At 49.4% G+C, this 27,255-nt stretch overlaps 1 protein-coding gene and 1 long non-coding RNA gene across 13 annotated transcripts; one reads left to right on the plus strand and one right to left on the minus strand.

Annotated features, from left to right (window-relative positions):
• Nucleotides 1–1,281: 1,281 nt before the first annotated feature.
• On the minus strand, nt 1,282–9,707 carry LOC145527858 (uncharacterized). Of its 2 annotated transcripts, XR_014069959.1 has the most exons (4): nt 9,261–9,707; nt 7,887–8,027; nt 4,971–5,167; nt 1,282–1,609 (listed from the first exon to the last, which is right to left on the minus strand). It is a non-coding gene; the product is annotated as an uncharacterized LOC145527858 (long non-coding RNA). The 2 variants fall into 2 exon arrangements; XR_014069960.1 differs by lacking the exon at nt 7,887–8,027.
• Nucleotides 9,456–23,693, plus strand: TCHP (trichoplein keratin filament binding). Of its 11 annotated transcripts, none has more exons than XM_081546160.1 (13): nt 9,456–9,775; nt 11,045–11,238; nt 12,275–12,485; nt 13,221–13,277; nt 14,827–14,895; nt 15,541–15,714; nt 16,504–16,616; nt 16,804–16,870; nt 18,066–18,238; nt 19,092–19,173; nt 20,482–20,667; nt 21,214–21,357; nt 22,342–23,693. In XM_081546160.1, exons 2-13 carry the CDS (start codon nt 11,045–11,047, stop codon nt 22,372–22,374), a joined length of 1,503 nt encoding a protein of 500 aa, XP_081402286.1. In that variant the 5' UTR covers nt 9,456–9,775; the 3' UTR covers nt 22,375–23,693. The 11 variants fall into 11 exon arrangements, with proteins under 11 accessions (XP_081402286.1, XP_081402288.1, XP_081402282.1 ...); XM_081546162.1 differs by having other exon boundaries at nt 9,456–9,603; nt 11,045–11,249; XM_081546156.1 differs by having other exon boundaries at nt 9,456–9,603.
• Nucleotides 23,694–27,255: the final 3,562 nt, after the last annotated feature.

Here is a 27,255-nt window from a genome sequence, read left to right on the forward strand (position 1 = left end):
CCCCCTAGTGGATCAAACTTTTGTTTAGGCTATGCTGGATTCTTTATTACAGCACATGCATGGGCTTAGTTGCCCCGCATGTGGGATCTTAGTTCCCAGACCAGGGATTAAACCCATCTCCCCTGCATTACAAGATGGATTCTTAACCACAGGGCCAGCAGGGAAGCTTCTGGATCAAACTGTTATTGAATATAAGTGGAGGAGGGGGCTTCCCAGGTGGTTCAGTGGTAAAGAATCCACCTGCCATGGACAGAGGAGCCTGGCGGGCTACGGTCCATGGGGTCACAATGAGTCTGACACGACTTAGCAACTAAACAACAGCAAAGCATAATGGAAGGGAAAGGACTGGGTGGGAAGGGGAGGGAGAAGAGGGGATGTAAGGCACAGGGAGGAGCCACGTAAACGTTAGCAAGCTGGGGCCGTCAGCTATGGACCATCAAGCCCCACCTTTAGTTTACTGTAGCGGGGCAAACTTCACAAATTCAGTACATACGTATTGGGTATTACTCTGAACTAAAGAGGACAGAGGATGTAGTCAACAATAAATAAGGTTTTGTGTGGGAGATACTTCCAGACACAGAGGAGCCACCTCATCTTTTTGAATTGTTGGGCCATCACACTTGCTCCATCAGCTACGAACCTGCTCTCAAATTGATTTGCAGGACCAGCTTGGCCAGTGGAGTTAATTCTAGTGCTTGGCATTGACTCAGTGGGAGTGAGGTGTTCATCCTACCAAGTTTCATTGTTTTCCTGAACCGACTCCACCTGTGTTAATAGCTTCTTCCCAAACCAAATAATCAAATCTGGGTGACTCAGATGGTCCCTTCCCAACAGTGTCTGTTGGGATGGATAAAAAAGACCAAGTTCATGGTCTTTTGGACATTTCACCCTAGAAATCAGCTTCCCAAGGCTGATTTGGTCATAATATGGTCATAATAATAGTAACAGATGACATTTACTGAGGGCTTCCCTGGTGGCTCAGCAGTAAAGAATCTGCTTGTCAATGCAGGAGACGTGGCTTTGATCCTTGGGTCGGGAAAATCCCCTGGAGAAGGGAGTGGTAACCCACCCCAATGTTCTTGACTGGGAAATCCCATGGAAAGAGGAGCCTGGCAGTTTACTGTCCATGAGGTCGCAAAAGAGTCGGACACGACATAGTGTCCAAACAACCACACCAGTGTTTATTGAGCACTTACTATGTTTTGAGCCACTTCATAGCTGTATGGCCATGGGCAAGTCATTTCCAGTGGCTGCTGTGACAAATGACCACAAACTTGCTGGTTTCAAGCAACTGAAATTTATTCTCCCACAGTCTGGAGGCCGGAAGTCTGAAATCTGTGTCTCTGGGGCAAAGTCAAAGTGTCGGCAGTGCTGCACATGCTGGGAGGGCCCTAGAGGAGAATTTGTTCCTTGTCTCCTCTGGTTTCTGGTGGCTCCACGTGTCCCTGACTTGTGGCTGCGTAACTCTGGCCTCTGCCTCTGTCTTCACATGGTCTTCTCCTCTGTGTATGAGAAGTCTCTCTCTGTCTCTTTTTTCTTTTCTTTTTTTTTTTGGCCACACCATGTGGTTTGTGGGATCTTCCCAGACCAGGGATCGAACCTGTGCTCCCTGCAGTGGAAACACAAGAGTCCTAACCACTGGATTCCTAGGGAGGTCCCCTGTTTCTCTCTTATAAGGAGGGCACTTGTGATGGCATTTAGGGCCCATCAGATAATGCAAGATGATTTCTCCATCTCAACCCTTAATCACATCTGCAAAGACCCCTTTTTCAAATCAGGTCACACTGAGAGGCTCAGGGGATAGCACCTGATCTTTCTGAGGGCCGTTCCTCAGCTGGACACGCTTCCCCTCTCTAAGCCTCAGTTTATCCCACCAGTAAAATGAGGATAGTAATCACGGTAATGACCTCTCAGGGCTGATGTGGGGCTTAATAGGTTAATGGAAACCTGGCAGTGGAGGCGGGGGGTGGGGGGCTTGGCAGGGAGGCAGGCCTCGATGAATGGTGTGGTTATTATGAATCGATTTCTTGAGTTATTTCTACCCAGGACTGGCAATTGTGGGGGTAACTGATTCCAGTGATGTCACCTCCCCAACTGCCAGGTTTTCAGCAGGATTAAACGTGCCAAATTGGCTTTGTTGAGCCAACTCCTCTGGGTGTGAAGAGCCGCCGAGCCAACCCGCCTTGCAGTTTTGCGGGGCCGTCTGCCGCTTCTCCCTAATTAACGCGACGGCGACGCTCGCCAGCAGGCCTGCTTGCTGCCATCCCAGGAAAACAGTGCCACAGACGACAGCTAAATATTTGAACACTTTTTGTTTCGGTTGCTGCATGAAAATAGTATTTTGGGCATTTAAACAGCACAGAGGAAAGGGTGAAACGCTGCTTCATTTTCTACCCATAGGGGCAGCCTCGGGAAAAAATGCTGTAAGGGAACCCAATCAGGTCACTGACCTAAGACAGTGTCACAACAAACTACCATTGCTATTAGTAGCTCTACCATTTCTAGCTGTGTGACCCTGTAGCTCTGCCCCTTCAAGTTGTATGACCCTGGGCAAAGCACGGAACCTCTCTGAGTCTGTTCCCACATCTGTAACATGCGTATCCTAATAGCCCCTCCTTCAATGTACTGAGAATATTTAAGGAGACGGCACATAAGGATTTAAGGAGCCACCTGGGACACAGGTTGGTGCTTGGCCTAAGTCATTTGGGGATGCTGAAGGTGAGACTGTTGATGATTCTAGAAATGCCCTGCCCAGCTCTCAGTAATTCCGGGTGGAAGCAGAGTGAAAGCAGCCAGGCCCACCTCTCAGGGGCCCCGTGGATCTGGTCCTGACTCTTGTCGTTGACTGGTTTCCAGACTATTTCCCTCTGTGAGTCTCAGTTTCCCCACAGAGCAGGTGGGTCTGGAACAAGTATTTCAAAAGCCCTTTCTAGGGGGAGAGGGATAAGTCAGAAGGCTGGGATGTGCACACTCCTACACACAGAAAACAGATAACTATTAAGAACCTATTGAGGCTTCCCTGGTGGTCCTGTAGTTGAGAATCTGCCTTGCAATGCAAGGGATGTGAGTTCAATCCCTGGTCCGGGAACTAAGATCCCACGTGCCTCGAAACAACTAAGCCCACACACCACAACTACAGAGCCCGCAAGCCACAACTAGAGTCCACGTGCTGCAACGAAAGGGCCCACAAGAGGCAACAAAGATGTGACTAAGACCTGATGCCGCCAAATAAATAAAGAAAGAACGAACCTACTGTATAGCACAGGGAACTCTCTTCCATACTCTGTAATGGCCTATGAGGGAATAGAATCTAAAAAAAGAGTGAGCATATGTATATGTATAAGTGGCTCACTCTGCTGTACAAGTGAAACTAACACGACACTGTAAATCAACAACACTCCAATAAAATTTTAAAAAATAAAATAAATGAACTAAGCTGAAGCCATTAAAAAAAAAAAAAAGCCCCTTCTGCCTTCTGGTTCCACTAGTGGCTCTGGGGGTGTGTCCCTCACTCTTGCTGCCCCAGGTAGCTGGCTTGGCTGCAGGACCCAGGCCAGTAATGTGAGGACGTCACTGTGCCAAAGAGAGTGGAGTGTAGGCTCAGCTCAGGGGACAGGGAGAAGGCTCCTGAAACTCATCAGAAGAGTCTGGGAACATCCCAGGTGCTTGCTCAACAGAGATCGCACTGAATTTTTAGAAACCAGTCCTGCACACTGCCCAGGTTGTGTGGCAAACCTCTCTGGCAGAGGTGTGGCCTCCAGTCCATGTACCCACACTCCTGACTATGAGGATGTAGCACCCCACTGGCCACAATTTTATTCACCCACTCTCAAGGTATTTATTAAGTACCTACTGTATACCAAGCAACACAGCAGAGGCTGGGACACATACCAGAATCCAGACAGCCAGGTCCCTGGCTCTCATGAAGTTTGCAGTCCACTGTGGGCAGGATGTTACTCTTTAAAATCATATACTGAGCACTGCAATGAACACTATGGAGGAAAACTCCAGTGTGTTCTGAGGCTAGGTGACCTGACCGGGTTAGAGGGGTTGAGGGGAGGGCCTCTCAGAGGAAGAGGCATTTATACCAAGACCTGAAGGATGAGAAAGAGTCAGAAGGGGAAAGAGCCTTCTAGGCAGGGGGAGCAGCACAGCAAAAATAGTGCCGTGAGACTCAAAAAAACAATGGCTAGTGTGCTGGGCAAAGTTGGCCAGGGGCCAGACCGTGCCAGGTTCAGTGGATTGTTCACAGTGTGGCTTCATGTGGAGGGAGATGGGGAGCCAGGGAGGGCTCAAGGTCAAGCAGAAAAGGGAGCTGCCCCGACACCAGCCACCAGTCACCTTGTACTTAGGAACGGGAGGCTCTCTGCCATCTGGGGGTGGCTAGTGGGTGCCCATGTCTGGGAAAGGCATGGAAAACACAGGGCTGGCTCCATGCCCCACCTCTGTGGACTGTGCCCAGATCTGATGATGGTCCAGCAGGATGGAACCAGTGTAAGCTTTGGGGTGGGAGCCTGGCACACATCATACGGGCCAGCCACGCTAAGCCTCAGTTTCCCCATCTGAAAAATGGAGTTGTGATAACCCATAATTCCTAGACACACTAAGTGTTAAGCAGGTGCCGACCGAGTCTCCTCTTCTTTGCTGCCTCCATGCACTAAGGCCACCAGCAGGTCTCACTAGAGATACTGGCTCTGCCACTGATCTCATCTGGGTACAACCTCCCCATGTCTGGGCCTCGGTTCCCCTAGAGAGGAAGGGATTTGGATGGGTGAGCCCTGCCTTGCAGGGCCAGGTGGTTCTCCAGCTGGGGTGATGTCAGATCCAGCAGGGGGACTTGTCAAGAGAGTGTTCTTAGGCTTCACCTCCTCTGAGGGAGCAGGGGGAGAACCCCTGACATCTCCTCCCCAGTGGTTCGCATGGTTCAAGAATTACACTTTGATTATAAAAGCGAGAGATGCACACATCACCTGTTTTCCAGAAAGTGTGCTGTGTGCACGTGGTGACTCCTGTCTTTAGAAATTCTGCCGTGGGAAGGGAAACCAGCCTGAGTGATGAAACAGTGGAGTTCAAGCAACCACGCTAGTCCAGGCCCCTGCCTCGCTGCCACCGAGCGGCATTCTTTCGGAATTCTCTCTGTGCACGTGGGCTGCAGCTGACTGCCAACCTGCCCGACGAAAGGAGTGTTTGAATAGTTATTTTGTTTACTCATGCTTTCTCTTGCCAGTAACACCCCGGTTATGGAAACATACCCACAGTGTGATGTCTGAGCCTCAGAGTGATAATGATAATAATGATTTGTATTCCCATGACCAGATTTTTTACATTAAATAGTTGAAACAGAAAAAAAAATCGAAAAAAGAAATACAAAGTAAAATTAAAAAATCCTACTTTGAGATGGTTGTACATTGTGAATATACTTAATGTCACTGAATTGGACACTTAAAAATGGTTAAAGTGGTCATTTTTGTCTCTTTTATGTGTATTTTATCCCCAAACTCATGTCATATGTCTGTCCTATGGGTGTATGAAATGTTCATAAGATGTTATTAATAATTACAGGGGAAATTGGTGTGAAGTATAAGGAAACTCTCTGTACTTTCTTTGGAAACTTTCTGTAAATCTAAATCTATTCTGAAATTTAAAGTTTAAAAAATATCAGATGTCCAGGCCCCGGTCCTGACCAATGCAATCAGAACCTCTGTCTCGGGGATCAAGCATTAGGATTTATCAGAAAGCTCTCCTGGCAATTCAGAACTGCCAGGGTTGGACAACTCATGCATGGAAAGCACCTCATAAGTATAAAGCATGGGGGACGTGCAATATGTTATGATCAACCGACCCAAGTTTTAATTAAGATTGTTTTTTTCTGAGGTGGACCATTTTTAAAGTCTTTATTGAACATGTTACAATATTGCTTCTATTGTTTATGCTCTGGATTTTTGGCTGAGAGGCATGTGAAATCTTAGCTTCCCCACTAGGGATCAAACCGGTACCCTCTGCACTGGAAGGCGAAGTCTTCACCACTGGACTGCCAGGCAAGTTGCCCAATGCTTTATTTTTAACAAAATTACACAAGTAACAGTGACCATTGTAAAATTAAAAACCCAGAGAGAAAAATTAAAATCATGCCTAATCCTGGCCCCTAGTGACAACCACTGTTTCGGATGAAAAAGTCCTTTTACACATTTTTCTCATGGATAATACCTACCTTTATTATTATTCCTGTTGTTATTATTATTAAAACACAAAACTGGACTTCTGAGAGGCAGCCTTGTAGCCCCAGAGTCTTTGAGCTTCCCTGTCTACAAGACATCCTTGTCTTCAGGGAGGGTGGGGAGGCCAGCCCAGGGTGGTTGATGAAACGCTGTGAAAACCCAGCCTAGACAAATGTGCATCGGCAGCGCCACCTGCTGCTTATGTAAGGGCATTGCATGGCCTCCAGCACGGTCACCGTTCAGCTAACAGGGAAGCCGCTCCAGTGTTACCATGCCACTCCCATTCCTGTTTTCCCTTCTCTTGCCAGAACACTTCCAAACAAGCCCAAGAACAGCCCCAAGAAACAGTGCGCTGGCCCAGGGCCTGTGCGTGCAGAGTCCATCTCGATGGCTACCTGCCAGGGCTACCCCTCTGTGGGCCATAGTCATCAACCTGTCACAAAATATTTAATATTCCTGAGCACTTTATATGGCCCAACTGGTCCACATCTACTGGCCTCTTTTAAGAGCTATATCTGTAAGCCACACACTTTTGGAAAAGCAGACTGAAAAGAGGGTCACAAGCTCTGGAAGTTGGATATAAATCCTGGCTCTCATGGTGCCGGCAAGAGACTTGCTTGACCTCTGAGACTCAGTTTCCTTATCTGCAGAACGAGGGCAGGAACCTCACCTGCTGGAGGGAAGCTTAAACAAGAAAATACATCTAAAAGCATCTGGCACGTGGTAAGCATTCAAACAATGTTAGTTCCTTTTTGTTTTTCTTTTTCTTTCAACACCATCTTTCCCTTTTTCTCTTGGAGAAAAATAAGGGGCAAAGTTGGGGGAAATCTACTCATTCATTCTCAATGAATATTTATTAAGTGACTACACTGTGCTGGGGACTAGAACCATAGCAGGGAAGATAATGGTCCCTAACCTTGCGGAGTGGCAGAGCAAGTCCAGGCCCCGGAATCAGACAGAACTGGGTTCAAGGCTGGGCTTACCACCTACAAGCTGTGATTCCTCGGGCAAATTTCACAACCTACAAGCTGCGGTTCCTGTCCCAGAAGAAAGGACAGAGGCTATGGCCTGGGGCCTCAGGCTTCCAGGACAAGGTCAGTCAAGCCCTAGGCCCTTGATCCCAGTAGTCGAGCTTGTTTGGTCCTTTAAGGCCATTATACAGATGAGGCAACTAAGACCCAGAGAGTGGAAGGCCCTTGCCAAGAAGTGCAACACCAGGATCTGAAGGCTAGTCTCCCACAGCACAATTCACACATTTCTGAAGTTCCTATCACACTCAAGGAGGCCCATCAACAACTATGTATTAATCAGGCTCTTTTGCTGTGTGAGCGGCTCTGGCAGGGCTGAGCAGAGTGGGTGGCTGCTCCCCTTCTCCACTGGGGACACAATATAGATGACTGGCCGTGAGCTTGGCCCAAGGGGTTGGGACCAATCAGAGGCTAACTCTGGGGGAATCTCACATACGGGGCAGGACAGATGCTGAGTAAACATGTGTTGAGTAAAGGGAGATGTGAGACGGACTTCCCTGGTGGTCCAGTGGTAAAGACTCTGTGCTTCCACTGCAGAGGGCACGGGTTCAATCCCTTGTCGGGGAACTAAGATCCTGCATCTCCTGCATTGCTGCCAAAAAACTAGAAAAAAAAGGGGGGGAGATGAGAGCATGCTCACCTGAGATGCACCGGGTGCTCTGCTCCTGAGTCCTCTCCTTTAAACTTTCATTTCCTCTCCTAAGGGCAACTGTAGAAAGCAGCCTGTTGGTATTGTTTAAAGCTACCCTGAGGCACAGTAAAACTTTCAAGACTTGCTGATCTGAATCAGGCAAAGGAAAGGTGGTCAGAACACTCCACCGGCAGGATCAAGGAGAGAGGTTTTTAGAAAGAAGATGTGAAAGCAAGGAAATAATTTGATTGACTGTAACTTAAGAGGTTGCTTTGTTTGCGAAAGCCCAATTGGCTGTTTGTGATTGCTAAGCTTCATTTTCTCCAATTTGGGTGCATTGGCTCTGGCCTAGGTTGAGGTTGACTTGCATAGGCTACGGAAGTGTCACAGCCTTCCCAGTCTAATGGGCTTCTTTTTCAATTACTTGAACATTCTTGTTTCACAGATGAGGACATGGAAGCTCAGAGTGATGAAGTGACCTGTCCAAGACTACACGACTATTGTGGTGGAGGCTGCAACAGAGATCACTCTGTTCAACCAGACATTATACTGCATCCCGGAAAAACAGAGAAGTGAATAAAAGCAGGAAGGAGGGGACTTCCCTGGTGGTCTGGTGGTTAAGAGTCCATCTTGCAATGCAGAGGACCCAAGTTTGATCCCTGGTTGGGGAACTAGGTCCCCACATGCGGCAGAGCAACTAAACCTACATGCTACAACTAGAAAACGGGAGTGCCTGCGACTAAGATCCCAGGCAGCCAAATAAATAAAATTTTTTAAAAAAGGAGGAAAGAGTGAAGAGAAGAATAAACGAAGACAAAAATGGGAAAATGAAAAGAGCATGAATAAAAGAGTTAACACTTTTGTTTTTCATTTATTTTTGTCACACTGCAGAGCTTGTGGGATCTTAGTTCCCCAACCAGGGATTGAACCTAGTCTCTGAGCAGCGACAGCGGGGAGTCTTAACCACTGGACTGCTGGGGAATTCCCAACCTGTTAATTTTATTTTTTAAGAGAATAGTCTGAAAAAAAAAAAAAAGAGAATAGTTGATACATAAAATGATACACGCAACATGTGAGTTACAAAACATACTAATAGAAGGAACACCCTTGAACCCACCACCATCCTAAGACAATAGAAAGTTGCCACTAGCTCGAACCTACTTACACCAGCGGTTCTTCGAGCTGGCTGCACGTTGAACACGCCTGGGGGGCTTAGACAACCACTGATTCCCTCAGAGCTCGATGGGGTTTGTCTGGAGTCCGGTTTGGACATCTGGATTTTTCAGAGCTCTCCAGATGATTTTCTTGTGCAGCCAGGTTTAAGGGCGACTGGCTTATAATTACCTTCCCTATCATATCCCTCTGATTTCCCCCAACGCTCACCTGCATCCCTCAGGTAGCCACCATCCTGAATTTGATGTAGTGAATGGATCCTTTTCCTCAGACGAGCGACGTTTGCGGTTGAGCTCCCGTCCACCGCGAGGGGGCACCAGAGAAAAACACAGGCTCCTTTTTTCTCTCTCTGCACGCCGAGTAATCGCGCTGCAGGAGACTTGGCCCTCGCGGCGCTCCGTCGCCGGCCCGTTGCCTCGGCAACGAGCGGGGAAACGGCCGGCGTAAGTGCAGCGCTACCCGAGAGGGTCGCCGTGGGCCGGGCAGGGATTGGTTGGGGCTTGTGGGACCTTGGGCCCGGGCAGTCTTGGGAAACTCCGGCGCGCAGAGAAACGTGAGTCGGGCGTTTGGGCTCGGCCGGGGGCCGGCGTTGGGGTCGGGATCTTCAGAGCTCCGCAGCAGTCGGCCCCGCGCTGGCGGGAAGCGCGCCCGCCGTGCAGGGATGCGATCGCGGGGCGCCCGGGGGTTCGGCTTCCAGTCGTCACTCGGCTCCCCGCGCGGCCTGGGTCCGACCCTTTCCTCTGTAACCGCTTTTGTCATATGTGGCTGAGAGGGATGCGGCTTGTTCAGAGAGCCGCCCAGCTTGTTGATGGTTCATCTGGGGCCGGAATCTTCATTTTCTTGAATCCTCTTGCAAAGATGTATCCGCAGGCGGCCCATGGGGCAAAGAAAAGTGTTTGAGGGCTGCCACAGTCTGAAGACCGATCATGACCTGGCAGCCTCAGGCTTAGCTTGACTTATAGACGCTGATCATTTTCCTCCCGGTTCGGAGAAGTCTGAGTTTGTTTATTCACCAGAAGCTCCTTGAGCACTGTCACCGCCAGGCACTGTGTAGACCCTGCACCTGGGGCAGCTTTTGGACCGGGGGTGGTGCGGGGGGAGGTGTCCGGAGAGGCTGGTTCTGCTTTCGAGTCTCCGGCCGTGCCCCCAGATAGGCCCTTGACTGGTGCAAATTGGTTCTTCCCTCTGAGTGGTAGTTTCTCCACCTGTGAGAGGAGGGATCTCCCTCCATGCTCATCCAGAACATTACCAGCTGTGACATCTAGAGATGGCAACCCACTCCAGTATCCTTGCCTGGGGAATACCATGGATAGAGGAGCCTGGTGGGCTACAGTCCATGGGGTCGGCAAAGAGTGGGGCACGACTGAGCCACTTTCATTTCACTTCACAGCCAGGGCATGTTGGTCCCAACAGGTACCGTCTTGCAGTCTACAGAGCTTGGGCTCTTATCCTAGACTAACATGAATTAGGCTCCCAGCTCTTGTATAAATTTCCTCTGCTTCCTGGCTTTGTGATCTTGAGCAAGTCATTGTACTTCTTTGAATTTAAGTTTCCTCAGCTGCCAAAAAAAAAAAAGAAAAATTGGGGTGATAGTAACAATGGAAAAGGTCATATAAGTCAAGGGCTTGGCCCACATCCATATACCTTCAGTTATCCTCTCTGTTACCTTAGGCAGAGCACAGAAACCCCGGTGTGCTAGTCCAGTGTCGTCAGGACTGGCTCCCTGTCTCTCATTGCCCTTGATGATGTCAGGCTCACAGCTGGGTGCAGGCCAGGCTTCTTCAGCTAGATGATTTGCGGTCCTGGTAGCAAGTCATTTTTAAAATGCTGATGTCTGGGAGCCTGCACTGAGACTTTTTTTGACTTAATTGGTCTGCAGTGGGGCCCAGGCTCTACCAGGCGATTCCAGTGTACAGCCCAGGGGTGAGGACCGAGCCTCAAAGGGATGAGGGGCTGCAGCAGGCTCCTGTTCTTAGCGCCACTGTTCTCCTCAGATGGCACTCCCCACGCTGCCCTCCTCCTGGTGCAGCCGGCGGCTCCTGGATCAGCAGGCCGCCCGACAGCGCCGCCGGGAGCAGGAGGCACATCTTCGGCAGCAGTGGGACTGGAACAGCCGCTACTTCCAGGTGTCCAACATCTGCAGCTCCAAACAGGCCGAGTGGAGCTCCAGGGCCTCCTACCAGCGGAGGTAACTGTGCGGTGAGCACCTTCCCTTAGGGTTGGAGGGCCACCTGCTGCCAGGAGATGTGACTGACTCAAGGACCTGGGGGAGGGTGGCTGGCCGGCATGGATACTTGCATGGAAATGTGATGATTTCCATGGATACTTACATGGTGATGTCTTTCCAACTGGAAACTGAAAAAAAGGTCATCAGTGAAGTAACACATTTGACTGAAAAAGATAAGATGATGAGACATTTATGTAGAATCTGGAAGTCCCTTGGTAGCCCCATTTCCCCAGGAGAGAACCACCGTGAACTGTCTGGTCCATATCCTCCCGTACACTTCTTCATCTGTGTTTGTGTGTAAATATAGATACAAGCACACACCCATTTTTGTATAGAGAAAGAAAGTGAAAGTGAAGTCACTCAGTCATGTCCGACTCTTTGCAACCCCATGGACTGTAGCCTACCAGGCTCCTCCGTCCATGGGATTTTCCAGGCAAGAGTACTGGAGTGGGTTGCCATTTCCTTCTCCAGAGGATCTTCCCGACCCAGGGATCGAACCCAGGTCTCCCACATTGTAAGCAAGATGCTTTACTGTATGAGCCACCAGGGAAGTCTTTTGTATAGAGAGATAGATACAAAAACACGAAAGTTAAAAGCATGGGCTTTGGTGTCAGACAGACCTAGATAGCAATTCTGACTGTGTCACTTGCTGTATGAATGAGGCTCAGTTTCATCATCAGTGAAGTGGGGTTAAAACAGAACCTACTATATAGGATTTATGTCATGGCTACTATAAAAACCATCCAGGTTATGTAGTACATGGTAACTGCTCAGATAATATTAACACGTGCATATATACACCCCTTGTACATTTTCGTCTTGCAAGAACAAGATTCTGTTATGCATAGTGGTTCTATTACCTGGTCTGTTCACTTTGGCCGGAGGACACCTTCCCAGGTCACCAGGTTCTGTGTGCCGTAGCCTCTGGCACCCACGCACACTGCATCCCCCTGAGCAGCTGTAGCACACTTGGCTGATGATGGCCCCTCTCGCCCAGCATGCATGCCTATCAGCGGGAGAAGATGAAGGAGGAGGGGAGGAAGCGTCTGGAGGCCCGACGGCAGAGACTCAGGCAGCTTCTGGTGGAGGAGCAGGACCTGCTGGCCAGGGAACTGGAGGAGCTGAGGCTGAGCATGAACTTGAGGGAAGGGAGAATCCGGGAGCAGCACGGGAACCTGAAGGCAGCCCGAGAGGAGCAGAGGAAGCTGGTAACTTTGTGTAGCTCTTTAGGAGGCTCCGAAGCCTGAGTCCCCAGCCTGTCAGTGAGGCCAGGAGGGGTCCCCTTTGGGGGCTCTGACCTGATGAGATGGCAGTTCACTTGAGCCAGCTGGGAAAAGTGCTGACTCTGAGTCGTTCTTCGTGTGTGTTTTCCAGGAGTCATCTCTATTCTCTTGGGCCCCTTAAATCATTATATCTGAGTCCTTTATCTTTATTCTAGTTTTCTGGTCCCACGAAAGGCTGGGACTGGTGTATTTTAACTTAACTTCCAAAGCAGTCATGTATAGTGGTGGTCTCCAAGCTCTGTTTTTAAGGCTGCCGTACATTTTGAAATAGATCTTTAGCATCTAGGACCCCTCTGTAGCATCAGATTTTGGCCCCTTTTATCACCATTATAAGAGTCACTTGTGGGAACTCCCTGGCGGTCCAGTGGCTAGGACTCCACACTCTCACTGCTGAGTGCCCGGGTTCAATCCCTGATCGGGGAACCAAGATCCCACAAGTCGCTCGGCGTAGCCAAAGAAATGAGTCATTTGTCAGCACCTAATTGGTGTCTGTTGAGAGCCAGACACCTCCTGAGGCCCGAGGGACGTCTGAAGGGCAGGTGCAGTGCTGGCTGCCAGTGGAGGAGCTCTTAGGCTCAGCTGACTTCACTGTGGGTTACCTGAATCATCGATGGATTGGAAAAGCGACGTTGGTCTCCCCTCTTTGTGTTTTCTTGGCAGATTGCTGAACAACTTTTGTATGAACACTGGAAAAAGAATGACCCCAAACTTCGAGAGGTGAAAACCAAAGAGATCCTCCCATTGATTTGCCTAAGTAGATGAAATCATGTTACTCCTCTTGTTTTTAAACCTACATCTTGTGCTGGGATGAAAAAGAGATCACTCCAGCCACTTTGGAAAGAGGCTCCACACAGAAGATCTGGTTCATTTGGTTATTTAACATCTACAAGAGGCTGCGAGAGGTTGGGACATCTGATAGGAAGGGGGAAACCCAACAGTGGAGGCTGGGTAGGCAGATGGGGCCACCTGGGACAGCCTTGGGTGGCCTTTCCCTGGAGGCACCCAGGAGCACCTGTGAGATTTTCAGCAGAGGTGCAGTGGGGTCCTGGCTGCATTTTGGGGAGCAGCAGCAGTGTTGAGGGGGTGGGAAGGGGTGATGTAAATTGAGGGGTTGTGGCTGCAGCCCAGGTGAGTGATGGTGGTCAGAACTGCAGTGGCAGGAGAAAGGGGGCAGATCCACAAGACTTTGGGGCGAGGAGAGAAGGGGGGCATTGTGGCTGGGGTGACATCATTCAGCAGAGATTGGGCTACAGGGAGAGAATCCCATGACAGAAATCATTAATTTAGTTCAGTTTACAATTTGTGTATACATTTGTATTTAGTCTCTAAGTCGTGTCCAACTCTTTGTAACCCCGTGGACTGTAGCCCGCCAGGTTCCTCTCTCTGTGGGACTTCCCAGCAAGAATACTGAAGTGGGTTGCCATTCCCTTCTCCAGGAGGGTCTTCCTGACCCAAGGATCGTACCTGGGTGTCCTGCATCGGCAGGCAGATTCTTTACCATCTGAGCAACTTATTTGGTGGTGTTAATTTATGTGCATATAACTACATTTAGAAGTTGCCAGTCATAACAGAGCATCTGGCTGCTCTGGTGTGTCATGTGGTTAGCACTAAACCTCTCCTCGGCCACTCATAGATTTCAGTGGATCCTCCGAAGTCAGGTACTCGGTTGTTTATTCAGAACATTCAAGTTAGTTGCAAATGTTTACGTTTGTAAGTTGAGAAAGAAATTTAAAGCTTGTATAAACAATTTCCCAAACAAAAGCCTTTGGACATTGTTGCAATTCATTTTCTGATCCAAAACATTCTTTAAACCCAAGATCTCTTATTAATAACCCCAAATTTGTTGCATCCATCGATACAGGTGGTGTGTGTCTTCACAGCTGCTCCTTTGCAGAGGGAGCTTTGGGGAGCCAGGCAAAAAGTTGAGTCTTCTTCTCACCCAGGTCCTGCTGCCCTGGGGCTTGGCAGGCTTTAGACCCACCATGGTAGCCTTTGAGGTTGGATTTCCATTTCAGTGTCCACTCAGCTCCAAGGGGACTGGGAGAAAAGTTTCTGATACTTTGTTCCAGTTCTTGAGATGGCTTAGAATTGCCTGGTCCTTTGGTTTTCTTACTGACTTGCATTTAGACTGTGTATGTTGGGGACACCATGCACTTCCTTATAAGACACCTGGTCACATTCCAGGCCACGGTACGGTGCTCAGCAAGTGAACATCCATCCTGTGAACCAGTGAGGAAGTTTATATTTTCTGCCTTCTCATCCTCAGATCGAATCGGACCTTCACAAGAGGCATGTGATAAACGCTTGGGAAACGCAGAAAGAGGAAAAAAAACAGGTGTGGTATGTGTTGGGAGACTCTCTCTAAGTCTTTGAATTGGTTTCTTGTTTTCCATCTCAGTGACTCCAATCCAAGAATAGACCTTTGCTCGGTTTACTTAACACCTGTTAAAATAGAAGGTTTGTTGCTCTTGCACAGACAAGAATCCCGCGTGATCACTCTCGGGGCAGAATAAGACCAGGCGTCCAGGGCTGGTTGATGGTAGATGCAACATGCATCCTTAAAGGTTGTTCTGTTGCCGGCACCCTCTTTGGATATAATTTATATCATAAACTCTCAACCTGGGTTGACAGCAGCACCTCTGGTGATGAAAGTCCACACTTCGTGGACCCATCGCTTTGCCTCTGGGTTCATTTTGGAAAGTGTTTTGTTGACGTGTGAAAGGGAAGGAACCCGGTGTCCCTGAGCCCCTCCTCCATGCTGGGCACTGTGCTCCCAGCCTTGTCTCTGAGGGCAGCACCATTCCCATGGTTCCCACCTTGAGAGCTGAGCTCAGGCCTCATGGCTGAAAAGTGCACAGCCTGCTCAGGGGTAGACGTGTTGGAGTGAAGAATGGGCCCTGCAGCCTGCTGACCAGCGGTGGGGTCTTCACTGGCTCTGTGCTACAGATGCTGACCCCCACGTTCCTTTGGCTCCATGCAGCAAGAAGCCGCCAAAGAGGAAAAGGAAAAACGATTTGAAAATGAGTATGAAATGGCCCGCCGGGAAGCGCTGGAATGGATGAAAGTGGAAAAGGAGAGGAGGCAGCTGGAGAGTAAGCTGCAGGCGGAGGCGCTGCGTCAGCAGATGGAGGAGCTGAAGGTGAAGGAGATGGAGGTGAGGTCGCGCCCCGGCCGCCAGGGCCTCCTCACTCGCAGCCGCTCATGAGGAAACAATCATTTAAGAAGCTGCTCCACACGGAGACGGCATCCGGGAGGTGGTTCTAAGAAGGGGAGCCACGCTGGGTTCTCCTGACGTGCGTTCCCACTGGTGGTTCTTCCGCACCTCCGCTGTGTGCCAGATTCTTGACCGCTAACCCTCGGGGGATCACACCTGTCCCCGCAGATGTGGGTAGAGGCCTGCTGTCTGAGGGCCTCTGAGAACCCGGAGTTCAAGTGCGCTTGGAAGACTTGACTTTGATGAGCCAGCCCACAGCTCTCCTCGGCTAGCAGTTTTGGGGTCTTGGGACAAACCATGAGGATCTTTGGTCCAGGAGGCTGTTCTGAGAACCCTGTGCCCAGCAGCGCTGAGGGCTGGATCTTCCCGTCCAGCTGAGGGGAGCAGCCCCCCTCCCCCAGGCCTGAATGATTCGAGAACTGGGTCCTTTGTGCCCGAGCACTGGACTGGCTGCTGGGAATACAGCTGGGGGCTGTGTCAGGTTGGGGAGACAGGTTAAGTTGCAGTAAGTGTGGGCAGTGCAGGGTCATGTGGGGTCATTCTTGTCGGTGGGGTTAGGAAAGACCTAGCTGGGATGACTGAGTGAGCTGGGCCAAGGGGCTTAGTGCCTTGGAGGTGGGAGGGGATCCTGGGTACCAGGTGGCTAGGCTGCTCTTGCTGGATTGTGTCTGCTAGAAAGGGAGATGAGGGATGACGAGCCTAACCGGGTTTGCTGTCCTGTAACCACAGGCCACCAAACTGAAGAAGGAGCAGGAGAATCTGCTGAAGCAGCGCTGGGAGCTGGAGAGGCTGGAAGAGGAGAGGAGGCAGATGGCAGCCTTGCGGCAGAAGGCGGAACTGGGGTGCGTGTGGGAAGACCCCCACCCCTCGCCTGCCCGCCCCAGGCTGGCAAGCCTCTCACTTTCTCAGGCTTGCCCCGGTAACCCTGAAAGCAGAAGGGATACAATCTGTAGGAAGTAACAGTCTAATCTCTGCAGAATTCTTTATGGTCATAAATGCTAAAGGCAACCCATATCTTCTCATTTCTAGACGCTTCCTGAGACATCAGTATAACGTGAAGCTCAATAGACGCACACAGCAGATCCAAGAGGAACTGGTAAGTCGGAAGTGACAGCCTGGTGTTGCTTGTACTTTCTTTTGAAAAGCATGTTTTTCGTTGCTTAGTAACAGGTGCATTCTCATGAGAAAACACCAAGGGACATCCCCTCTTGACCAGCAGCCCCCGCGATCCCTCCCCAGAGGTGTCTGTTTGCGTATGCCTCTTTCTGGATATACAGCTGACCCCTGAACCACATGGGGGTTAGTGGCACTGACCCCCATGGAATTGAAAACCTGTGTACTGTTATTTCTGCCTCAAAAACAAAGGAACTGATAGGAACTGATAAATGACTCACTGAAAGGCAGGAAGCTAAGACAGTTTGGATAGAATCAGGGCTCAAACCCCAGTTGAGTCTGCATACTGTAATCTCTAGTCAGACACTTCTCCCCCACTTAGGTAATATAAAGATCTGTAAAGGGAACTCTGCTCAGTACTCTGTAATTACCTATATGGGAAAAGATCTGAAAGAGAATGGATATATTCCATTATAACTGAATCACCTGGCTGTATACGCAAAACTAACACAATATGATAAATCAACTATATTCTAAGATAAAATAAAAATTTAAATATTAAAGATCTATAAAATAAAAATACAAGTACTATCCTTATTGACAAAAAACTGTGGTTAGTGGACTCACCCACTTCAAACCCATGTTGTTCAGGGGTGAGCTGTACATATTCAGGGAAGTGGTGGGTTTGGGGCTTCTTGGTTTCATTTTTGAACGTACTTGACATGGCATTGCTCAACACAGTACCTAACAGTACACCTCAGACCTCAAGACCAGTGTTCTTAAACTGAGCTTGCCCTTTCTGGCTGGCTGCTCAGTGTTTCTGGGAAGTATTTAGACGGGCTCCCTCACTGAGACGGGACAGAAGAGATCTTTCATCCTGGCTGGCTGTCCTCTCACGGAACAGCTGCAGGGAGCATTTTGAGCATTTCTGTAACTTACGTCCTCTGCAGTGGAATTGCTTGCAAATTGTGTTCTAGAAAGCTGGGCTGCCAGGTGTGTCCGAGGGCAAGGATGTGCATGTGGTGAAGAGGGTCTCTCCCGGTGGTGGGCAGAGAGAAGCTCCTGGGCGTTTGTGGTGTCTAAAGTGGCCCTGAGCGATCACACCCTGCCTGCTCTGGAAACAGCCCACGACTCCCCAGAAGGCCTGCGGTAACTGCGCTTCCTCATCTGTCCTCTAGGAGGCAGACAAGCGCATCCTGCAGGCGCTGTTGGAGGAGGAGGATGAGAACCAGCGCGTGCACCAGGCCCGGCGGGAGCAGGCCCTGGCCGACGTGGCCTGGATGAAGCGGGTCATTGAGGAGCAGCTGGAGCTGGAGAGGGCGCGGGAGGCGGAGCTGCAGATGCTGCTGAGGTGAGAGGTGGCATCCTGGCGTCCCCTCGCGCCGCGGTCCCCGCAGGTCAGCAGGTCAGGTCAGCAGGTCGCCGGGAGGGTCATCTGCTGCTGTTGAAACAGCCATCCTTGTTCCTCTGTCCGTCGTTCATGAGGAGCACACCTTTGCTAATGGACCTGGCTTGTGGGTGTTTCCCTCGGGTTATTTAAGGTAGAAACCACTAGGGTTTAAAGTAAGGATCTGTTCATCTGAAACCTTAGAAATTGGAAAGGAAATTGTATAAATTATGGACACATTGAATGCATGTTAGGCCTATATAAATGAGTCTGGATCCTAAAACTTCATCAGGTAGAGGGAAGTAACGGAATAACAGGTAACACTTATTGAGCATTTACTGTGTGCCAGACGCAGTGCTAAGTGCATTACAGTCCTCCTGTTTAGTCCTGACGTGCAGGCTGGTGCTGGGCTCGTAGAGTACTTGGGCCACGGGGAGTCAAGGCCACTCACCTGCCCGGACCACAAGGTGAGCTAGAGTGACCGCAGGAACGTGGTAACAGAGCTCAGGCACTGGTGTGCCTCTCTTCCTCTCCAGTCCCAGTGGTTTCATTCACTTCTGTGTTTAAATGTCCCGGGTGCATGTCATCACCAGTGCTTTTTGTAAGGAGACGGAGTGTTAAAAAAGGGAACTTAAAAGTACTTATGACAGTAGTATTCTCTGTGAAGTTATCCTTACCTGTAACCCACTCAAAGTTTACTTGGAGGTTGATCCTGCAGAAAGCGTGCGTTACCTGGCGCCTTGGAGCCTTGATTGTTCTTTGGTTCTCTTCTGGTGGTGGTAAGGAGCTCGCTGCCATCTGCTCTGTGTCTCCCTAGGGAAGAGGCCAAGGAAATGTGGGAAAAGAGAGAGGCAGAGTGGGCCCGCGAGAGGAGCGCTCGAGACCGGCTGATGAGCGAGGTAATCCCGGGAGGGGGTGCAGCTCGGCCGGGCAGGTGTCGGGTTGGTGACCACAAGCTGACCCTGCCGAATACTCGGGGAACAGAGTCCTCTCAGGTTATTTTCAGTCAACTTTTAATATCATCATGAAAGTAATATAAGTTGACTAGAAAAAAATTTCAGTACAGAAAAGTAATACCAAAAAGTCACCTAGACCCCTATCATCTCCACAGCCACTATTTATTTCCTTCTATGCTTCTATTTCTATGCATAACATTTTTTCTACATATTACTTATTATACTGAGCTGTTTGATTTCTGTCATTTTAATATATTATTATATCTTTGTAAATATTATTTTGATGACATATATCACGTGGGTAGACAACAGTTTTTCTATTTCCTTTTGTGGGTCCATTTTTTTCTAATTTGAGCCTTTTAAGAAACACTGATGCACACCTGTTGCAGAAACTTTCTCCATATTTAGGATTTTTTCTTGGGGTGCAACACCGGAAGTGGACGAAAGAACATGACTGTTTCATTTGTCATTTAGAAGTAGTACCTTATAAGACATACCCCAACTCAAAGGAAATCTTTTGGGGGGAAAAAGTCTTTCTTATCCATGTATTGAAAGTTACCTTAAAGTGGTTTAAAATGGACCTTGTATTCTGTGCATGCCAGCATGCTACATTTTAGAACCTGTGGGAAAGTGGGTCCCAGCTGGTGCTCTTTTACTTTTAGGAATACCAGATGTTCTGCATCTTTTGATGTTTTTTCCCCCCATTTAAAACATCCCTCCTTGTTGTGGCCACTTTACACATCCTGTCCAGAGAGCCTGACTGTCTGGAATGGCAGGTGGTTGCTGAGACTGGACCATTGTCTGGACAGAATCCTCCAGAATCCAGGTTTCTGCTGCTCTGAGCAGTGAATTCACAGCCACAAGGTTGGCAGGATGACCCGACTCTACCTCTGGCCGCCTGCATGGCTCGTGGTTTCTTGCTTTTTCTGGCACTCGCTGATAGGGAGTGAGAGTTACCTTGTTGCTGTGTGTCTGTGGGGACGGAGCTCCACCCCTGCCTGCTCCCATCTCTCTGGTGCTCGGCCGCCTCCACGCGCACAGTCCGTGTGCACCTTGTGTGTGACGGGGACGTGTGGGAAATAGAGCCGATTGTCTGGGCTGACCCTGTAGTCGGCTTGTCTGGTGCGTTTGGGCCCGAGGCTGAGAAGTTAGTCTGGTGTCCGTGCAGCTGCAGAGCGGTCCACGGCTGGTGGAAGAGGCATCTGTTAAAGTCTAACTAAAACCTCCCCTCTTCCTTTCTGCTGAGGATAGGTTCTGACAGGAAGACAACAACAGATCCAGGAAAAGATTGAACAAAACCGACGGGCACAGGAGGAATCCCTGAGACACAGAGAGCAACTTATTCAAGCTCTTGAGGAGGCAAGAGAGTCGGCTCGTCGTGAGAAAGAGGAGAGTGAGGAACTGAAGTCAGCCAGGAAGCAGGAGCTGGAAGCCCAGGTGGGGCTGAGCCCTGGGACGAGCGCATGGGCAGCAGGCCTTGCCGGGGTTGCTGCGCCATCAGGGCATGGGGCTCAGGGGCCCTTGACTTACTTCTATAGCCTGGGCTGGACTTTGTCTTGGCAGCCCACAATCAGAAGCTCAGAGCATCCATTTTTGTTTCCCACTGGAACCTTGACCCTTCTGGTTGTAGGTCCAGCCCCACTCTGGGTCCTCCATCTCCTAGGAAAGCAAAGCTTACAGTTCCTGCCCCTCACCTCTCTTTCCTGGTTGCCTCTGCAAGCACTTGGCTCTCTGGCCCCAAGTCTCTTATTCAGTTCAGTACCTAATAGTTAACACAAAAGAATCTACCAAACACGTGACCACATCCAAAGTGTTTCACAAGGTACATACGACCACACACATAACCTCCATGAGCGTCCTTCCCATGAGGGCACTGGTGCTCAGCACTGATGCTCCAGCAAGGGGACCCTAGGCTGTCCCTCGAGATCAGAGGCAGGGCCCTGCCTGTGGCCTGTCCGGGGTGACTTTCCTCTTGGTGCCCAGGTGGCAGAGCGGCAGCTGCAGGCGTGGGAGGCAGACCAGCAGGAGAAGGAGGAGGAGGAGGAGGCGAGGCGGGAAGAGCAGCTCACGGCCGCCCTGCTGCAGCAGGAGGCGAAGATGATGGCCAAGCAGGGCTACCAGCCCAAGGTAGGGAGCTGCTCAGCCGGCCCTGCTCTGCCGATCCCCCGTTCACAGCCCCGGGCACAGGGCCGCTTCCCAGCACCTTGGACTCTTCCTTGCCCCTCTTCTTGTGTGTTTCTTCCTTTCCTGACTGGTAGGGAGCCTGGACAGGGGTCTGTTCGATCCTTCGTTGGGCCTCAAATAGACCTTGCGGCAACTTTGCTCTGGCTCCTGCCGCTGCAGCCCGATAACTGAGGTCCCGACTGCCCTGCTGGTGCCTGGTGACCCTGTCTGGGGCAGCAAGCAAGCCGGGAAGGGCTTTGGGGCGGCTGGTGATGGGGGAGGGTGCAGTGGGGCTGGGTCCTAGCTGTCCGGACAGCAGAGCCCAGCTGAGTGGGGTGACCGGGACCTGGGTCCCTTCCTCTCCTGCTCTCGGCACTATGGTCACCCCCTCCCTGTCGTTGGGTCCTCTCCTTCCTTCTTTCAAGTACTGGAGTGACCTCTGGTGCAGGACCTCAGGGGAGCACAGAGAAGCAAAAGCCATCATCCGTGCTTTGGGGGAGCTGATGAGTAAAGCACCGGGGAAGTGACTGAGGGCTCAGCAGGCATGTCACCACTGTCCCTCCTTGACCAGGACCACCCTGGCCACCCTGGCACTAACATGCGGAAGCTGATGGAGCAGAGCAGGTCCCACACCTGCTGCAGAACGTCAGTGTCCTAGCTGGCCGGGGCTCTCGAGTGCAGGGAATAGCATTTCCTAAACGTCCTCCACCATGGATCAGTGCCTGTCTCGGATTAGGGTCTCACAGAGCCACGTGAAGTGTTACTTAGGGCTGGTGCTTAAAAAAGTCAGAATGCCTCATTTATGGCTTAGGGTCAAAGACTTGTTAGCTGTAAATGAAAATAGCCATTTACAAAACTGTGCTTTTAGCGTTTCTTGAGATGAGATTCATTTCTAATGCTCCAGCGACTACTGACTTAATCAATCTTATGTTGTCTCTTTCTTCTCAGCCTTATGGACATCCCAGAATTGCTTGGAACTGACTTCGTTGGTATTGTAAGCACAGAGAGTGAGGATGTGAGGTCTCTGGTATGCATCCACCAGACCGTTTTACAGGCTGTGTTCCAGTGTTCGGATCACTGTGAAATAGTTCAGCGAATGTTCAGGTCCACGATTAAATGGAGTAAGGGTCTGGCTGGACTTCAAGCTGTGCTGGCTATACAGGAGGCCCTTTCCTGCCTTATTTATCCCAGAAAGGGACTTCATAGTCACACGTTGACAGAGCTGTCACAGTCTTGTAATATGTTGATAAATAATGTTAGATTCTAAATCGGTGCTAGGAGTTACAAGTTGTATTTCATGACAGGCTACAGGTTTCCTGTTGTCTCACCCCTAACTGTCGACCTCCAGTGAGGACTCTTAACTACAGACAGGAGAGAAGTTCTTCAGTTTTTAAAATTGCCATTTAAATTTGATTATTCTATTGAAAACAAACTTGTGGGTCTTGGTCTAGTTTATTAATTTCAGGGTTTATTAATTTAGTGGTCCCAAAACGATGACGTCTTGTTTTCTGGAAGAAAAGAATTATGAACCCTGAGATAGTCTGGTGGCGTCCATGGATGCTTTCTGAAAAGGTGGTGAGAAATGAGTCTTTTCTCGTTTTAGAAGCATTTTGGTAGAATTTGCATAGAGCATTGTCAGGGATGATGGGTGACCCCAACATGTATGTAACTGAGCCCCAAAAGGTCACCTGGCTGGCTAACCTTCTGGCAGGACACCTTGGGCCTCTCGTGTCTTGGAAAGGGCTCAGCCATGTGCAGCCTTTTGAGATTTATGTCCCCAGAGGAAGAGGCACTGAACCTGAAGAAACTAGATCAGACTCAACTGCAGATCAGCCAAAAATGTCTTTTCTCACTGTTCCATCAATGTGACATAGTCCTAGATTAATTTCTATAAATAGCTATAAGTTCCTTGCAGCAATAATCATATTTTTATGACTTGTATTTTTTTTTTTCGTATTTTTCCTCTGAGGTTTCAGTTTTCATTATATTGTGCTCAAGATTCCATATCTCAGTAAATTACAACTAATTACCAGGCTCTGTTCCAGGTTATTAAAAACCAGAGTTTATTAAAAAAAATCCCTAGTCTCAGGGCGGCACTGCCATTCATTTCTATTATGCCATAAAAACAAATTGAGCTGAGAACTACATCTTCAGTCTGGTTTCCATTTTCTTGTCTTAAATTTCTTTTGACTGTGATCCCCTGAGCACTGCTTTCATTATGCATGTTCATATTTACTTTCCTCCTCTCAGATGTTCATTAATTGTGAAATAAAGTTCTGGTTTGATGGCACTGCTTCCAAGATTTTGTCACTGTTGCTTTTAATAACTGCTGCGAAGTGGGTTGTGTAGAATGATGAGTTTTACTGATTCGATCCACATCTCTTTCAGGCTTGGATATTTTCACTTTCTTGTGTCAGTGGTATTGTCTCCATTCTCATTTCTACTGGAACCTCTTCTAAGTAAAAACTACAGGGAATTACTAGCAGTCATACATTGTCCGAGCTCCAGGATAGAATTCAAAATGGACAGAATGCCTGGTAAATAGGCACTCATGTATTTACTGAATATTTTTTATTTCCTTGAGGTTTTTTGTTTGTGAAGCCTGGCAGCAGTCTTATTAGCATTAAAGTTTATTCTAGGGAACTCCCTGGCAGTCCAGTGGTTGGGACTCCGCATTCTCTGTTACACTAGTACTCTACCCTAATATATTTAAATGTCTCCTCTCTAAACTGGGCCTCAATCTTTGTTTCCAGATTTAGAGCTTCCACTGTCTTAACTATTTCTGGTGTAGCACGTACCCTTCTTAGCTCGTAACTATTGATTATGTTGTAGCTATATATACATGTATATTGGTTTTATTATTTTAAGCAACTTTTCCTACTTACTATAAAATTAATGAATTGTAAATCATTCTACAGCAGATTCTTCTGCAAGGTTCAAGTTGTTTAGAACAGATGGTGTTGAAGCCACTACTCACATGTTCTGTATGTGAATGATTTTCACTCTTTTTGCTCACTCAGCACATATATCCTCTCTATGGAGGATGTGCTACTAGGCCTGGGGAAGTTACAAAGCTGAACAAGAACAGGGACAGGAATCAAACAAGTGCATGTATGAGCAGATGTCCCTGGCAGGCACAGAGCCAGCTGTAACTCGTGGGGCTGAAGGAACTATTTGTGCAATAAATAGATTTAGCGCACCCGTATTTCCTAATTATTATGTCTCCCTATTAATATTTGTTTTTAAAAATCTATTTTTGGCTGCACTGGGTCTTCATTGCTGTGTCCAGGTTTTTTCTAATTGTGGCAAGCAGGGTCTACTCTCTAGTTGTGGTGCATGGGCTCAAAAGTTGTGGCACATGGGCTCAAAAGTTGTGGTTCACAGGCTCTAAGAGAGCGTAGGCTCAGTAGCTGTGGCACACGGTCTCAGCTGTCCCATGTGTGATCTTCCCAGACCAGGGATTGGACCTGTGTCCTCTGCACTGCCAGATGATTCTTAACCACTGGACCACCAAGGAAGTCCCATAATGAATTTTTTTTTTTTTACAATCTGGGTTTTAGGTCGTTTTCAGTCTTCATAAAATACAGAGCATCCTTATAATGCCTTCAAACACATTAGCAGTGCTTGCTGACTGATGAAATTTGGCCATGAGGCCACGTGGAGTTTATTTTAGGGAGTCTGACACCATCATGTCTTCATTTTAGGGGGTTATTTACTTTATGACTTAATGTTATGATTACTCAAAAGTGCTAAAAGGTAGGGAAAAAACCTACCTCAAAGGATATAAGCATGTAATTTAAAAAAATTTTTTATTAAGACTTTATACCTTAAGTATTTCATTTTGGGGTGCTAATGTAAATAGTATTATTCATTCATTCTCATTTGGCTTCTATTTTCTTTCTTTTAAAAACTGGGTTTCTGTGAACATACTGACACATAACTTCAGTTGCATGCATTTAGGGTCATCTCTAGCTAGACAGCTGGAAGCCCTCTCTCAGCCTTCCGTGATGATGACGTGAAAGTCTTATGCTGTGATGCTCTCCTTGCAGTGCGGTAGTGGTTTCTCTCCCTCCCTTTATTTTGGTTATTAGCTGATTTAAAAGGCTGCAGTTCCCTTTTGTTCATTTTTTTGCCCCTAAATACCCAGTCCTCTGTCTCTGTACACACTGTGTAGAGAACATTGCCCTGAACATTGAGACAGCTGAGTTGGGCAGTGTCCCCCACTCAAGGGATCAGAGTCTGACTTGAGCAGTGGTTTCCACATGTCTCAATTTGAAACCAACAGAAGAGAAATACTTATGGCAAAAAAACAAGGAACTGGAAACCAAACACAAGCTTGGCTACCCAGGTGTTCAACATTCCTTTAAAGCCCCCAGCACCAACGGTGGGCAGAGGCCCACACAGAGACCAGCACCCCTGCCTTCCTGCCCTGATACTCCCAGAGCAGAGGAGTGCCTCCAGGTCTGCCCCCCCCGCCACCTCACCTTTGTCCAGGGTGCAGCCATCCCTCACTCTCTCCTGCTTCCAGAAGGTCTGCCGTCCACTACGTTCCTGCAGCATACACCCTGGAGGCTCCTCTGGACAGTGAGAACCCTGTGGCTGAGCACAGGCCCTGTGCTCTGACCTGCACCACCACCAACTGGGCTCTGTTTCCTCATCTGCAAAACGGGAGGTCGTTTCAGTTGCGACGGTAGGCAATTGCACTTAGCCAGGGACTGCCCACAATAAGCGCCTATATGTAGGTAATTCAGCCCCTCAGAATAGAAGGGGGCTGGGTGGGGTAAGAAAATACTGAAAGAACGAGGTCCTGGGAGGGGAGGGCTAGGAGAGGGAAGCAGATAGCAAGGTGTGGGGCAAGAGGGGGTTAAGAGCCACTCTTAGGCGATAGCGGGGTGTGTGTGTTTGTGCAAATTGCAAGAGCAAGTTAGATTTCAAAACTTCCCTGTCTGTAATGCATTGTGGGCTCCTGAGGAAAGCAGGGCCTGGGAGAGACGGTCCTCCCAGTCGGTCCTTTCAGGATAAAGGTGAGAGGAGGCTAGGCCAGGTGAGAGGGAATTAGTTACCTGGGGCTCTGAAAGGCAGAGGTGGAGAGCTGGCGGGCAGCAGGACACGGCAATGCTACAAGGACTGGGGAGGAAGGGAGAGGATTGAGGGAAGGGGGAAGACAAGGCCCAGCAAGGGAAGGTCTGGGGAAGGGAGGAGGGGGGAGAGGAGTTTTGGGGAGCAGCTGCCCTGGGGTGGGAGATGGACTGAGGATTCTGGGGAGTATGGTCAGGGAAGCTGTGCTTGTGAGTAAGGGCTTGGGAGCGGGGGCGGGAGGATGAAGCCCAGCTCCCCCAGGCCTCCCCTTGTCCCCAGCGCCCCCTCCGCCAGGGAGCTGCTGTGTGGTGAGCTGCCGCGTGACCCCAGAAAGCTGTGGAGTCCGTGCCATCTCTGTGGCTCTGGCCACGGGGACCGGCTCCTGGACAGCCTCCCAGAGTGTCACCCTTGATGGCCCCCACCTGTCCCTGTGGTGAGGCCAGTGGCCTCTGTGTGGCCCCAAGGCTGGCAAAGCACTGCCCGTGGTGCCTGGGGGCCACTGGAGGTCACTTCACAGACGCTGGGGGGTTCCTGGCACCTGGGGCTCAAGGGTAAGGCACAACTTCTTGGCAAAAGACTGTGCCCTGGTTACTCACTCAGGAGAGGTGACGGCACCTATGCCTGGCTGGCTTTCGCTGAATTTTAAAAATTTAACGTGAGGAGTAAAGCCCTCACTATCAGATACATGGAAGTGACCCCATGATGCAGGACATCTTGTAAGAAAGCTGTCTGCTGAGCACAGAGGGGGACAAGGCCATCGACAGAGCCCCCAGGGTGGAGGAA

The sequence above is a fragment of the Giraffa tippelskirchi genome, chromosome 11, assembly GCF_054371585.1.
Source record: "Giraffa tippelskirchi isolate mGirTip1 chromosome 11, T2T-mGirTip1v1.2.pri, whole genome shotgun sequence".
Lineage (NCBI taxonomy): Eukaryota > Metazoa > Chordata > Mammalia > Artiodactyla > Giraffidae > Giraffa > Giraffa tippelskirchi.

What these genes read in the sequence shown, in the direction of transcription:
- TCHP (XM_081546152.1), top strand. Translation starts at nt 10,356, where the DNA reads ATGGATAGAGGAGCCTGGTGGGCTACAGTCCATGGGGTCGGCAAAGAG. An exon ending in GGGCATGTTGGTCCCAACAG is followed by an intron (nt 10,464 to 11,044) that starts GTACCGTCTTGC and finishes TGTTCTCCTCAG; the next exon opens with ATGGCACTCCCCACGCTGCC. An exon ending in TGAAGGTGAAGGAGATGGAG is followed by an intron (nt 15,715 to 16,503) that starts GTGAGGTCGCGC and finishes CTGTAACCACAG; the next exon opens with GCCACCAAACTGAAGAAGGA.